The sequence below is a fragment of the Tasmannia lanceolata genome, unplaced genomic scaffold (assembly GCF_043159265.1).
Source record: "Tasmannia lanceolata isolate RefF3 unplaced genomic scaffold, GAP_Taslan_0.1 ptg000007l, whole genome shotgun sequence".
Taxonomy (NCBI): domain Eukaryota; kingdom Viridiplantae; phylum Streptophyta; class Magnoliopsida; order Canellales; family Winteraceae; genus Tasmannia; species Tasmannia lanceolata.
Genome location: NW_027518684.1, coordinates 9,132,818 through 9,148,478, shown reverse-complemented (window position 1 = coordinate 9,148,478; position 15,661 = coordinate 9,132,818). Strand labels below are relative to the sequence as shown.

The 15,661-nt window shown below is 42.3% G+C and overlaps 2 protein-coding genes across 2 annotated transcripts; one reads left to right on the top strand and one right to left on the bottom strand.

The window, feature by feature from the left end:
* Positions 1–6,924: 6,924 nt before the first annotated feature.
* On the top strand, positions 6,925–9,599 carry LOC143881766 (G-type lectin S-receptor-like serine/threonine-protein kinase At5g24080). The gene has a single exon (XM_077385037.1). It carries the CDS (start codon positions 6,969–6,971, stop codon positions 9,381–9,383), a length of 2,415 nt encoding a protein of 804 aa, XP_077241152.1. The 5' UTR covers positions 6,925–6,968; the 3' UTR covers positions 9,384–9,599.
* Positions 9,600–11,545: 1,946 nt separating this feature from the next.
* On the bottom strand, positions 11,546–15,117 carry MMD1 (RING/FYVE/PHD zinc finger superfamily protein). The gene is made up of 3 exons (XM_077383907.1): positions 14,826–15,117; positions 13,259–13,502; positions 11,546–13,173 (listed from the first exon to the last, which is right to left on the bottom strand). The coding sequence occupies exons 1-3, from the start codon at positions 15,115–15,117 to the stop codon at positions 11,703–11,705; spliced, it is 2,007 nt and encodes a 668-aa protein (XP_077240022.1). The 3' UTR covers positions 11,546–11,702.
* Between the last annotated feature and the right edge of the window lie 544 nt (positions 15,118–15,661).

Sequence of the window (15,661 nt, the reverse complement as noted above, 5' to 3'; positions counted from 1 at the left end):
CGGACCCTGATTCCATTCCGAGACCCGATTTCCGTAAATCGTTAGATCAATGACAGATCTTGACCTGGGTCTCACCATCCAAAACCACCTAACCTCTCCTCTCATCCTAACCATCCAAACCTCACCTAACCTCACCTAACCTCTCCTCTCATCCTAACCACCCAAACCTCACCTAACCTCACCTAACCTTACCTAACCTCACCTAACCTTACCTAACCTCACCTAACCTCACCTAACCTCCTATCCCATTCTCCTATAAATACCCTCTCATCCCACCATCCAAAGAGGAGAAGAAAAGGAACCCCTCTCTTAGAAAATTCATCCCTCTCCCTCATCTCTTCAAGGGTTCGGCCATTCTTGCCGGATCGGGTGATTTTATACGTTGGGTGATATATATCAAAAGCAGTCATTATCAAGCAAGGAATCATCTTCAAGGAATTAACATCAAAGAAAAATCAAACACAAAGTGGGTTTCCAAAGAGGTAGGCATTTATTTCAATTCTATGTAGGGTCTGTTTTCATGCATATCTTTTACTTTAAAAGAAAAACCATGTTAGGAAGCATGTAGGGTCCGTTTTCCCCCTGGTTAGCCTCTGGTTAGACCCTGGTTGCACCCAGGTTCGCTGCTGGTTGCACCCAGGTTCGATGCTGGTTGCACCCTGGTTCCCTACTGATTCGCACCCTGGTTCCCCTGCTGGTTGCACCCTGGTTCCCTACTGGTTGCACCCTGGTTCCCTGCTGGTTGCACCCTGGTTCCCTACTGGTTCGCACCCTGGTTCGATATTGGTTCGCACCCTGGTTCCCTGCTGGTTCGCACTTTGGTTAGACCCTGGTTGCACCCAGGTTCGCTGCTGGTTGCACCCAGGTTCCCTCCTGGTTGCACCCTGGTTCCCCTGCTGGTTCGCACCCTGGTTCCCTGCTGGTTCGCACCCAGGTTCGCTGCTGGTTGCACCCAGGTTCCCTGCTGGTTGCACCCTGGTTCCCCTGCTGGTTCGCACCCTGGTTCCCTGCTGGTTCGCACCCTGGTGCACCCTGGTCCGCACCCTGGTTTGTACCCTGCTTCCTCCTGGTTAGACCATGGCTAGTCTCGGGTTTGCTCCTAACTTAGACCCAACTCACTAAACCCCATACCCATAAGCCTTAAACCCTATAACCGAGTCACATCAACCCAAGCCATACCTTTGTCCACTCACTGAGGCACACCATTTATCCATAAATCTGGTTACATTAAATCTAACCCAGCCAGGCCACCTGCAGCTTAAGTCAAATCGCCCCAATACAATCCAACCAAGTGGGATCCCAACCCAGCTCAACTGAGTCAACTCTAGCCAACCTCCCTAGTCGAGTTGACCCAACTCTCTAGTCGAGTATGCTCAACCTCTTTAACCGATTGGACTCTCCCCTTAGTTGACTCAATCCAATTCCTTAATCAACCCATCCCAATGCAACCGAGTCGCATTCGACCAAGTGGCGGCCTTCCATGTCACAACCGAGTCATTCCCCTATTCTACTAATGCCCGTTTACACCTAATAGAACTTCCTCCCTTTTGCCTAACCAAGTCATATCCCAACACAATCTGAGTCGCATGTCTGAATCCATTTGGCCGAATCTCATAAGCCCGCCCATTTTGAATTCCCAAAATTCAAACCCTTGATGATTCCTATATGCTCAATTCTTTGATGCAAATTCCCAATTCCAAAATCCCATTGATAAATCAATGTTTCTGAATCTCAAGTCCAATGCTCAAATACAAACCCGATTCCTGATCCAAATACCAATTCTGTTTTCCAAAATCCAAGCAACCTCCCCAACCGAACTACGTCGACTCTGATCCCAGTAAGGCTTGGGTACGTAGGCAGCTTGGATGTCTGATGGCATACCACCCGCGAGTCGGCACCACAAACAAATTGTGGTGTTTTGTATATTAATTTTCTCGTAAATACTTAATCAAATCACTTAGGACTTTCCATGAAATTAGAATTCTAGGAGAACTTTCACTTAGATTGAATCCAGACAAATTAATAAATCAAGATACACATTTAGGATTCTCATTGAAATTAGATCATAGGATGCATGTCACTTAGTTCGCACATTAACATAGAGTTGAATGAGCCATTTAAAATAAATTTAAAAGAGTTAGCTTTTGGAATCGAAGACCGATTATCGGGCAGGAATGGTGCATGTGGCGGATAACTCCCCATACCTTCCATTCTCGTAACCAGGTAGCGAGTCTAGATTTCTGGTTAATTACGGGTCCTAGATCCCACATCTAGGTGGCGACTCTGTCAGTCTCTTTCGTGTGGAATTCGGATTGCCTTAGTGATCCCAAGTTCACAGGAAAGATTAATTCAAATCAACATTAAAATGCACACGTCAATCGCGTGGAAACGAGAGACCAAGAGAGAGTGCGCGGCGGCTCGCGCCCCACCCCTCTCGCGGGATCGGGTACCACAATATGACGCGTCTCGCTACACGACAAAAATCAGTCCGGCCCAAGCCGGACTGGATATGACGCGTCTCGCTACACAACAAAAATCACTCCGGCCCAAGCCGGACTGAATATGACGCGTCTCACTACATGACAAAAATCAGTCCGGTCCAAGCCGGACTGGATATAACGCGTCTGGCTAAACGACAAAAAATCAATCCGGCCCAAGCCGGACTGACAAACTCCGGACTGGTAATTTTCGGACTGCTCCAAATTCCGGACTGGTAATTTCAGGACTGCTCCAAATTCCGGACTGTTAATTTCCGGACTGTTTCAAATTCCGTACTGCTCTAAACTCCGGACTGACAAACTCCGGACTAGTAATTTCCAGACTGGTCCAAATTCCGGACTGACAAACTCTTGACTAGTAATTTCCGGACTGCTCCAAATTCCGGACTGACAAACTCCGGACTAGTAATTTCCGGACTGCTCCAAATTCCGGACTGCTCCAAACTCCGGACTAGTAATTTCCGGACTGCTCCAAATTTCGGACTGGTAATTTCTGGACTGCTCCAATTTTCGGACTAATGATTTCCGGACTGCTCCGATCTCCGGACTGGTAATTTTCGGACTGCTCCAATTTCCGGATTGATGATTTCCGGACTGCTCCGATCTCCGGACTGGTAATTTTCGGACTGCTGCAATTTTCGGGCTGATGATTTCCGGACTGTTCCGATCTCCGGACTGGTAATTTTCGAACTGCTCCAATTTCCGGACTGATGATTTCCGGACTGCTCCGATCTCCAGACTGGTAATTTCCGACTGCTCCAATTTCCGGACTGCTCCAATCTCTGGACTGATGATTTCCGGACTGCTCCAATCTCAGGACAAATGATTTCCAGACTGCTCCAATCTCCGGACTAATAGTTTCCGGACTGCTCCAGCCTCCGGACTGATAGTTTCCGAACCACCACCAATCAGAGATGTACTCACCACATTTCCCCAAGTCATCATAATAACTTGAAGAACTGGTGGCAACTGATGGGGTGTAAAAAGACCAGCCTATCAGCTGCCGACACGTGGCCCGAGGATGGCCCACCGCAGACCCCGCGTCAGCAGGGGTAGTTTGGTAATTGCAGCAGAGTAGGTGAGCTCGAACCTATAGCTGGCTGACACCTGTCCTGGAGTAATAACTCCCCAACTACCCCAGTTTTTCCTTTATAAAAGGGCTTCCAAAACTCATAAAAAGGGTAATAACTTCTTCACCCACCACTCTAAAAACTAGCTCTGCACTCTTGCTCATACTGACTTGAGTGTCGAAGGGCCTGTCCGGAGTAACACTCCGGGTTGGTCATTCTGACCTCGTTTGCTCTTTGCGCAGGGCTCAGCTACTCAGCTCCCTCACCTCGGCTTCTCGGGTCCTCAAGTTCGGCTCTTACGTCACTGTCATATCTGTTACCGATTTTCGGCCTAACATCTTCTATGCCAATTCATATATTTGCATGAAATTCCCCCCCGCATCTTTTTGTTTCTCTTCTTGGTATGTTCTTTTCTTTCAACTTGGTTGAATTTGATTTTTTTTTCTAGATAATGATGTGATTTTCATATCTGGGCACGAGGTTATCCTCAATTTTTCTGACCGTATCAATCAACTCCATGGATTAGTAATTGATAGTAGGTTCAGTTTTGATTAGCACACTATTTATCGAAAGATAAACAAAACTAGATGCTATGCTAGATGTTTAGATTTCCCATTACGTACCACTTTGATATAGATAAAACAAAAATTAAAAGAAAAATAAATATATAAAAAAAATTTAGGGGCCGCTCTAAGATCTCTAAATAATTCTAGATGCTCTCCGAAGATGCACTCTTTTCTTAGAAGTAATTAATAAATATAAAAATAAAAATCAGGGGACGCTCCATCCTTTCTACTATTCGGTTGGAGTGGCATAATGAGATGCAGATGTTCAAAGGGGTGGCCTTTTTAATGTTTTATGTATAATTAGATTTTGGAAAATGGATATTTAGATGGAGGAGTAACGTCTCCTGTTTGAGAGGTTAATTTTTTCCAAGGGTAGATTGTTGATGAGATTCTTCAAAGGTAGTATACTGAAGAGTATTTCTTCTAAAATTCAATCACTAGCAATGTGTTTTTGGGCCATTGAATGATGCCTATATTAAAAATCTCTGACTTTTTAAAGCACTTTTGTGAATTTTTTCCTTCGGGATTTTTTATGATCTTCGATTACTATCTTTTTCATTTGCTCTGTTTGAATTACTTTTCTATTGGTTGGTTTAATGATGTTTGTTCTGTTGGTTGGTTTTGAGCGATGGCAATTAAGAGAGTTTCATTTACATTCTCCTATGCTTAACGATTCATTTATGAAGTAGGCTTCTTTTTTTAAATTCCAGGTTTTGTAGGAGATGATTATTATGAAATGAAATGACTAAGTACACAGTCAAAGTTGTTGATGGTATTGAAATTTGAACAAAAAGGAATCCCACTTCATGACATGTTAATTGATTAAATATTTCTGTGGCTACTGACTCCTCTAAGTGGAGATCTATTTGGAAAAAGTAAGGTCTGTAGCTTCGAGAATGGTGTTTTCCCATGTTTATATTTTGTTTTTGGTTCATTGATTTATCCTAAATTCTTCAATTTCAAGTTTTATGTATTTTTGTAGGAATGGCTGAGCTCCATATTTTGACTCATATAGGTGTGGTCGCACTACAATCTGGGTGTTCAGGTTTATCTAACGGTGGAATTCTTGGTTTTGGACTGTCAATTTTTTCTATGATCTGACAGAAAACTTCATCCGGAAAAGTGAAGAAGATATTTGCTCATTGCGTAAATGGTGTAATTGCAGATGAAATCTTTTTTATTGGAAATGTGGTTCAGCCCAAAATGGAAACAAGTCAGTTGGTAATGTTTCTACTTCATGCAGAACCGTTAATGGTGTCCTTCCTATTGTATCATGTTTGTGGTTTTATATTGCACAACTTTTCTATTTCAGTAAATTCATTTTACATTGGTTTTACTAATTGGATGTTCCCATTTTATTATAGTTGTGACAAACATCTGATGAAGGCTTTCATAGTTATGGAGGATGAGTTACACTACTTCAGTATAAGCTATTTGCCTATACCAATGTAGTTCTCACATTGCATTAGATGTGACAAATTATATGAATCAAATTTAACATAATATCAGTTTCTTTCTCTTCGTCGCCTTTTTAAAAAAATATATCAGTTTCTTTCTCTATCGCCTTTGGCCGCCCCACGCATCGCACGAGTCTACAACTAGTTTTAAATCTATGGCAATGGCATTTGGTCAAATCCCATTTATTTGACCCATGGAGTTCCCTTTGACCCTAGCATTCCTCATTTTGAAATGGATGTGGAAATGTCCTTGCCTTATTTTAATTTTTTGTATGATCGAATAAATAAAAGAATTTCTTATTAAATTGGATGTAGATTTATTCATCGCAGAAGGCATTCGACAGACCAGCAACCTCATGAATGGAGGCAACCGCCTCCTTTCATGAGGGGCTGGTCTGACATGAGACGGACCAGCCATGAACTGCCTTTTGCAATGGACGCTACCAATTTCCCAATTGGGATCTGAGAACAAATAGTGCTGCCAAGCAATTTTTGGGTCCCATAAACGGGGACATTCATGCCCGCAGCACGTTGATTGTTTCACTCCTGTATCTTCCAAAAAGATCTCTGAGAGTTGTTTCATAGATCCGAAAGAGAGTACTTGGGTTCTCTCAATAACTAAAAAGGACACCGTTGATCTTATAATAGATACACGGGCTGACCCGTTGTTGACCCACGCCGAAAAGTCATCCTATTGCCATTGATTGAGGTCTACAAAAACCAACGGTCTAGTTTTTCTCGATTGAACTGAGGCTTGAAAGATCAAGGGCCTGGAATCATCAAATCAAGGTATTCTCATAGGCATAAGGACATTTGGCCGAGGGTAGAATCAAAGGATCTGATCCTATACACGTGGCACAATCAATGGATCCGCTGGAGTCAATTTTCCTTCTGTCTTAAAAGAAAACATTGGGATTTGTAGGGACCATCTTAGAAGGCATTTTCAGCTGATTTTGTCTTATTCATTTAATTCTGGCTGCTCTTACGTGAAATGCTTCTACGATGGTCCCTAGCAAATCCCTAGAACAAAAATTCCAAGACAACACACACCATACATTCATACCACGGTCCTCGCCCCTTCGTCATAAAGCTATCATCATATAAACGGCCCAGATCATTCAAACATAGACTGACGTCGATTCGCAAGCCCCACGTAGACACAAACCATATTTTTCTTGGGAGATATGATAATGCGCCCCCCATGTAACATGAATAGCTTTACAAGGGAGGCGCATAATCCTACAGAGGGGGTGAAAAAATCAACTCCCTTTTTCTTTCGGACCCAGATAAGACTTCAAAGTCAATAACCTGCAATTTTCTCTGCCTATATCATTCACACCCTCTTTCCACATTTGATCTCAAAAACCAACCTTCAGCATGGCCTCCTCTCCCTTCCTCCCTCTCTTCCTCCTCTTCCTATCCCATCTCTCTTCAACATCTTCCCAAAAACTTCTCTCCAATTTCTCAATCGCCAATTCCCCATGGCGCCCAAACCAAAGACAAATCCTCATATCGCCATACTCCACTTTCGCATCCGGCTTTCGCACTCTCCCCTCCTCTCCCAATCTCTACATCTTCGCAATATGGTACCGAAACTCCTCTGACCAAACCATCATCTGGTCTTCAAACCCCCAAAACCCAATCAATCGTTCAGCACTCCTCACCATCTCTCCCTCCGGCGTCCTCTCCCTCAACGACTCCACCTCCGGCAATCTCTTGCGCGGAAATCCCGCCGGAAAATCCAACTCCTCATCGGAGCTTATCTTAACCGAAAACGGTAACCTAGTTTTTCACCTTTGGTCGAGCTTCAATTTTCCCACTGATACAATTCTCCCCACTCAACCTTTTAACCCAAATCAAACAACGACCCTAATCTCACGTAGAAACTCTAATTCTTATTCATTTGGGAAGTTTGAGTTTAGGAACTCAAAATCACTAGTTTTTAATTCGACTGATAATTACTGGACTTCAGATTTCACGTTCAAGAACTTCACCGTGGACGGAACGATCACCAAGGATAACGCCGGAGTTGTGATCTCGGCCGATCGTGGGGCCGCTCGGCTTCGTAGGCTAACCCTAGATGTTGATGGGAACCTTAGGATTTATAGTCTTGACCCAAGTTCTCGTACTTGGACTATGGTTTGGCAGGCAATACAAAACTTATGTGAAATTCATGGTTCTTGTGGTCCGAATTATGTATGTCAGAGCAATGGGTCCAACACTACAACGTGTATTTGCCCAGCTGGGTTTAGAAGGAATGAGAATGGTGATTGTGTTAGAAAAATACCCTTATCGACTAACCTTTTTAACAGCAAATTTCTCAGGCTGGATTTTGTAAATTTCTCAGGGGGTTCAAACCAGACCGATTTGAAACCAACCAATATCTCAATTTGCCAATCCACATGCCTTACCAATCCAAATTGCCTTGGATTTGCCTACAAGTATGATGGGACCCAGTACTGTGTTCATCAGATCGATCGCCTTTTCAATGGATACTGGGCTCCAGGGACTGGAGTTGCATTCTTCCTAAGAGTACACCAATCTGAATCTGATGTATCCAATTTCACCGGCATGACTTCGATGCTCGACACCGTTTGCCCAGTTCAAATTAGCCTCCCTCTCCCGCCAAAACAATCGAACACCACGACTAGGAATCTTGCCATTATCTGCTCTCTCTTTGCTCTAGAGCTGATCAGTGGGGTGTTATCTTTCTGGGCTTTCCTCAGAAGATACTCCAAGTACAGAGACATGGCTAGAACATTTGGACTTGAATTACTCCCTGCTGGTGGCCCAAAACGTTTCTCTTACGCTGAATTAAAATCTGCCACCAAGGACTTCTCGAACATCGTTGGTCATGGTGGGTTTGGTATAGTTTATAGAGGTGAGCTTCCTGATCATCGGATCATCGCTGTAAAACGCTTGAAAAATGTAGCAGGAGGGGAAGCTGAATTCTGGGCTGAAGTGACGATAATTGCTCGAATGCATCACCTCAATCTCGTCAGATTGTGGGGTTTTTGTGCCGAGAAAGGTCAGCGAATGCTCGTCTATGAATACATTCGGAATGGATCTCTCGACAAATTCCTCTTTGCCCCAGCCAGTATCGGGAGCAAAGAGAATTCAGATTCAAATAGCCAACAGCAATTGGATCGGCCTCTGTTGGATTGGAATATTCGGTACAGAATTGCGGTTGGAGTTGCGAGGGCAATCGCTTACTTGCACGAAGAATGTCTAGAATGGGTTCTTCACTGTGACATTAAGCCTGAAAATATCCTCTTAGAAGATGATTTCTGCCCCAAAGTTTCGGATTTCGGACTAGCGAAACTATCCAAGAAAGAAGATATTGTGAGCATGTCTCGGATTCGAGGGACCCGAGGTTACTTGGCCCCTGAATGGGTGAAGACAGAAGAGCCAATCACAGCCAAGGCAGATGTTTACAGTTTTGGGATGGTGTTGTTGGAGATAGTGAGTGGGATTAGAAACTTCGAGTTTCGGCGTTCATCTCTGGGGAGTGAGGATTGGTATTTTCCTAGGTGGGTCTATCAGATGGTATGCAAGGAGAAGAAGGTGGAGGAGATTCTCGACCGTCGCATTCTTGATCAATACAATGATCAGCTGCACTCTGCGATGGTGGATCGGATGGTGAAGACTGCGATGTGGTGCTTACAAGACAGGCCGGAGCTGAGGCCTTCGATGGGGAAGGTAGCGAAGATGCTGGAAGGGACAGTGGAGATCATGGAACCTGCGAAGCCGAGAATTTTCTACCTGGAAGAGGCCGGAGATGACGCACTTTGAGATGAGATCTACATATGGCTATAGACTCTCCATGTATAATAAACAGTATAAATGTCTGTATAAAATTTTGGAGGTAGGTTTTAGACACGATTGGATTGTAATATTATGAATTTCGAATATGAAAAATACACAAACTATGCAACATCATCTTCTCTGTTAGAACTGTTAGTGATTTTGGCTTGGAATAAATGTATAAATATTGTTTATTTCTTTTCATTTTAATGGAGTATATTTATATGCTGCTTGAGAACATTCATCGTTCAGAAAAGTTGAAAATTCAACTTGACCCGAATCGGGTCAAGTTGTGAACTTATGTTTATGTTTTTGAATAGCATTAAACATAAGTATTACTAAATACTTATGTTTCTATTGAAATAGTAGTACTAAATTTATGTTTAATATATATTTCATCAGAGAACCCATTGACATTGTGGGAAGGTAGCAGCCTTCTTCACGAAACCTGTTGATTTCTGGAGGTTGGATGGAGAACGAGGCTGTTGTAAGCATTACTCAGTTTTGAAACCAGTCTACAATTCGATTGGAGTCACGGAAAATGAATGAAATATTCCTTTGTAGAACTGAGTGCAAAGCACCAAAATTCGGTTCATGATTGTTAACACCTTCCAAGAGACTGCAGTGTTCTTTTGAATAGCATTAAACTTCCAAAGAGGAGTCAGATTTTTTAAATTTGCTTAAATGGAACTCATTCCTCTGCCCTGATATGCCCAACAATATTTGCTTCAAGTTTGACAATGGAGTTTGAGATACATCCTAGCACTTTACTGTAGCGGAATTCATAGCGGAGTAATTTCTAAAGGCTCCACTGCATCTGATTTACCTGAATTTGCTTTGGATGCATCACCTGGATTTGATTTTGTCAAACCAACGATGGTAGGAGACCAAATAAATTATTTGAGGGATCTTATTACTGATTTGGTGATTTGCTCTCAATTGAGATAAAATGAAAAACTTTTGGTCTTTGGCCCAGATTTTCTGGTTGAAGTGAAGCTGTTCCTTTTACTTAGCGGCAAACCTCAATTGAAACTGTAACAACCACATAAATAAAGGAGAAAATGAAAGGACTAGCCTTCTTCCATCAACATCAAGAGGAACCACCATAATGTACTTTCTTATACAAAGTCTAATAATAACAACCAAAACCCCAACCCTGTAGCAACATCTATTGATTGAGTGAAGGAGTTGCACTAAAGTATTATGAAGATAAATTACAAAACAATCTACATTATTTCAGAGTGTTTTGGATGAGCACATCCTTAAGCTCATGCAGAAAGTTGCAGTTTTGCTGTCTTTTTAACTGAATCTAGTAATATGAAGAGGCATCTGTTCCAACATTCCCTCACATGAATAACAGCTTTTAAACCCTGCAGATATGAAGTAGTGTGGGCTATATTCAGTTGTGAAATCTGCATTGTCAACTTAGTTTGCATGAGCATGATAAGAGATTCTATTATGAATCTAAAATGATCAGCATTACCTGTCCCTCGATCCATAGAATTTGAAACACATTCACTTGAAACGAAGTGTGTATAGCGCCTTTGGGGTTAAGTGAGTTCTATGTAGATGCAGGAGTGTAGTCAGTTTCATTACAATCTTTGAGCAAAGGATCTAGGATCGAGAAATACAGTTAAAAGTAGTATGGAGCGAGGTGGTTGATCTGATATAATCCGCGTTGAAGTATAAAAGATTATAAATAATGCCATCTCCAACGGCTTAAGCTTTTGGATTAGTTGGTTGTTTGACAATTTGTAAACCACAAGCATTGCCAACTTAAAAGTAATTGTTTCGGTTTCGTTATAACATAATCTCTTATTCTCTAGTGCATGCTAATTAACTGAAACCATCTTCATATCCAAATCTTACATAATGCTCTAAAATGGCAGAAAAAAACATTGAAGACTGTCGTTCAAGCTACAAGATTACCTAGGTTTCTCTGAGGCTAACTTTTTTTTTTCTTAAAAGAGTTATATGCAATTTTCTTGTTCTTGAAAATCATGTTTTCTGTTATAAATTAGAAAGGATGAAAATATAGACCTACCAAAGTGCAAAGCTTCAACTACTATTCAAGATAAGGCAATTAAACAAAAATCTTCGAAGAACTAACTATAGTTGAACAACACCATACCAGAAAAAGCCCCAAACATCTCAAAGCATCTTGTTTTAAAATACAACTAATGGAAAACATTGAAAAAGCAAACAAAAAGAAGTAAGCCTCTCACCAAAGAATAGTCAAACAAAAGAAAAGTCAGTAAAACTCCAGTATACAACACCTCACAAAGCACACTCCATCTGCTTGCAGCGTCATGCATACTCCTCGGCATGTAGCACCATCTCAGTCCCCGGCGGCATGAGCATGCTTCCACACTGCACGCACAGGAACAGCGGCGGCACAGTATCTTCGTCGTCAATCCCCCCACACCGTGTGTGCTGCCACACCTCACAGATGTCGCACGACACCATCCGCTCTCCATCATCATCCCTCGCCCCGCAAGTGCAATCTACAGTCCAATTATCCACACCTCCCTCATACCTTAGCCTGCTTTCCAAATCCACCCCACTCCCCCTCAGCCAAATGTGCATACCAGACTCCGCCACGCCAAATAGCAGTTCATCATCACCCCCCTCTACCCCATCCACCTCCCACGCCGTGAACCCTTCCATGATACAATAAGTGTCCCTCATAGCCTGCTCTGCTACAAATTTCAGCTCCCCCACTGTGGCATGTGGTGGCATTACCAATAGTTCCGGTGGTGGGAGCGGCCGTGACAACTCCTCTAACTCCGTCCCTGCCGATGGCATTACCCGGCACAGGAACCTCAGCTTCTCGTCCTCATCGTCTCTAAAGGGCCACGATTTCACAAAGTTCTTACTGTCAAGGATCACCCTGGCCGCCATCGGCACCATCTCCATCAATGTCACTGGGTAATCCTCCAACACATCCTTGTACACATACATCATGTCTCTGTATACATCAGCCCTCTGAGTTGGAACCACTGGAACCACTGCCATTGGTTCTGGCTTTTGTGATTGCTCACTGTTGGTTCTATTACTGACTTCTTCGATCGTGAACTCTAGTATCCTGGTCGAAGGATTAACAGCGCGAAGAATAACGTGATTTCCGACAATGCAATTGCCGATCGACTTAAGCACAAAATCCAGCAGCCCAGTGTCTCCAATGTGGAGCCTTGCCTCATCTCGGACGTCCTGTCGTGACATCCCACCTCCACCGTCGGCCTTCTTCTCTTTCAGTGCGTCTACAATGACCTGCGCCGCGAGTTCTAAACGCCGGGCTGACCAGCGGCTCGACATGTCTGCGGTTAGTGATGCAAAATCCTTGTACTGCTTCATTTTATCTTGTGCCTTAGACTTATGCTGCATTTTTTTTGGCCCCGGACCTGACAAGGATTTCGAAGTAGGTGCAGTGGGAACTGAGGCGTTCTGCTGAAATGGGAGACGCATTCGGAGTTCAAGCATAAATCGGAGAAGGTCTCTAACTGTTTCAATTTTGGTTTTACTAATATTTCTATAGCCACAAACAATCCTCATCAGTTCTTTCTCTCGATTGATCCTACTGAAGTCTTCGATGACACTGTCTAGATCAAACGAGCTAAGGATATGGATCGCCTTGATGTACTTCTGCTCGGTCACCCCATAGCTGCCATGGCAGAATTTGTAACCCCACCTTCCAAACCATGATTGCCCATATGCAACACCATAAAGCAGCCGTAGCTGCATCGATCTCTTCCTCGATACATCTACTACTGTCACTTCCCTGCAAAAGACCTCAAAATTTGGATTAGTTATCCCAATTGTGTGAAGGCAATACTATTTGACATAAGTGGTAACAAGTCTGTTACCAGGTTCGTAGCATGGTGCAGATCCGATCCCACAGATCCATTATCTCTGTTCCGTGGATGTATTTTGATCCGCTTTCAAAGCCGTTGATGCACAAGAGATGCCCGAAGCCATTGCAGTGAATCAATCCATGCAAGAGATGATTTTGGAGATCGAAAAATTTCTCCCCAAGAGGCTTATCCCACTCAGTGTCCACTGGAATAATCATATGATATCGTCGTTTAGACACGAAATGATGACTCCAACCTGCAAATGGAAAATGAAACTCAGACAAACAGAAGATTACTAATTAATCTCAAAGAGAATGCTATTAAGAGAAGAAAAGGGAATGGTCTGTCCCTGTTTCTCATTTTAAATGAAAGTGCTTCAAACAATAAGCTACTAACCCTTGTTTCTTGTTTCAATCACCTGAAAGACTACAAACAGCAAGCTACCATATCCATTGAAGAAAACATTACTAAAAGAAGACATCGATATTGATATCATAGAAAAGCCTCTTTCTAAGTTCATTCAATAAAAGGGATGAAAACAAATTAGGATATAATTCCATCATTGAAAATTCTCTGAAATGAAGAAAAGGAAACACGCCCTTGCGAATTATGACTCGGATTCGGCAGAAATGAACAAATGGAACTAAGTTAAACTGATTCAGGTTATAAGGAATTGCACAACAGAAACCCTTCCAGACCCGAATCCAAATTTAGGACCATGATTTGAAGTTGGGAAAGAGGGGAAAATTCAATTCCAGTTTCCATTTCAAGACCCAAATCCAGGCAAAGAAATTCCAGAAAAGTCACTAAGACAATTCCATTGCTAGAATTCAATAACGGCAAGAAATTGTTCCCTACCCAATTGAAAAAACCCAATTACACACACAGAGATATGTGCGTATTTCATCATTTTCAAAATGCTCTGAAATGAAGAATATGAAACAAACCCTCATGAATTATGACTCTGATTCTGGAGTAATGAACAAATGAAACTAAGTTATACACACACACATACGAGAAGATGCAAGAAAACACAGTTCTAATTGAATTTAATACAAATTCTAATCTCTGTTTCTCGTTGTAATCAATGAAAGGGTTTCAAACAATTAGCTACCATGCATTGAAGAGATCACTATGAAAAGAAGACAGAAATTGTTCTCAAAGAAAAAACTCTTTCTCAATTCAATGAATGAAAAGGGGTGGAAATAAATTAAGCTATAGCTCCATCCAAGAAACTGTTCTGAAATGAAGAAAAGAAAACAATCTCTAATGAAATTAAGACTCCTGACTAGGAACCATTGCACTAACAAAACTAATTTGAAAAACCCAATTCGGTTGCAAACAATTTCCCAACAGAAATCTCCCCAGACTCCAATCTAAAATTTGGACCCTAATTAAGATTAAAAGAAATCAAATTCCAAGACCAAGATTCAAGCGAAGAAATTCGAGAAAAAACACTAAGACAGTTCCATTACCATAACCCAATTCTTGCAAGAAATTTCTCCTTACCCAATTGAAAAAACAAACCCAAATCTCTACCAAGAAGATGCAAGAAAACAGAGATCTAATTGAAACTTACCAATGCAGCGGCAATATTCACAGAAGGGGCGGGACGAGTATTTAACGCTCTCTTCAATGAAATACAGAGGGATAACAACACCACTATTCTCATTTACAAGCAAGGTGCACCAAATGGGCATTCCTTTGATTTTGTAGTCCTCCATGTCACTGCATTCTTGGAGAAAAGATCGAATGTTGTCGCGAAAAGGGCCAGAAAAGTTTGTCGGGCATCCGGGATCAGCAAACGAGTGGAATCTGTAGACCTTTGCCCTTCTTTTTCTCTTCTTAGAGGATTCAAAGAGGTTCGACATGAGAGATCCTGGTCTGTAAGTCTCTGAAGCTTTCTTTGTTTTGTGAATTTTTTCTCATACAGAGAGAAAATGAGAGAGAAAGTGCATAAAAGGACTTAAGAGATTACTGGTTTGTTTGGCTCTGAAGCTTTCTTTCTTTCTTTCTTTCTTTCTTTCTTGAATATTTTTTTCATGCGGAGAGAAAATGAGAGAGAGGAGAGGGCATAAAGGGTATTTTCTTGTTTGTTGCAGTAGCTAATAACCTCAGCTTCTTACATGCCTGATGCCGCCCTTTTTCAAGCGACGGGATTTTACAGAATTGCCGCCGAAACGGTTGGGCTTTTGCTGGTTTTTCAAGAGGCGAAGTGAGGAGATATTAGTAATTTCGAGTGAGTTCGGTAATTGCAAGTCCACGTGCGTCGTTGAGCTCTCGCCGTACATGTGAGCTGACTTGATTAGGGTTAATCTTGACCGTCCACTTAACTTCCTGATACGGTCAGGAAGTACGGTGATCTACACTTGGCATTCTTGTAGACGCGAGGAGCCGAGAGCGAGATTCTTTCTG

Bases quoted from the DNA above. Each gene is read 5' to 3' on its own strand.
- LOC143881766 (XM_077385037.1), top strand. From the start codon at position 6,969: ATGGCCTCCTCTCCCTTCCTCCCTCTCTTCCTCCTCTTCCTATCCCAT.
- MMD1 (XM_077383907.1), bottom strand. From the start codon at position 15,117: ATGTCGAACCTCTTTGAATCCTCTAAGAAGAGAAAAAGAAGGGCAAAG. The intron at 13,503-14,825 runs GTAAGTTTCAAT...TTCCATTTGCAG, and splicing joins TGAATATTGCCGCTGCATTG to GTTGGAGTCATCATTTCGTG. The intron at 13,174-13,258 runs GTAACAGACTTG...GGTCTTTTGCAG, and splicing joins TGCACCATGCTACGAACCTG to GGAAGTGACAGTAGTAGATG.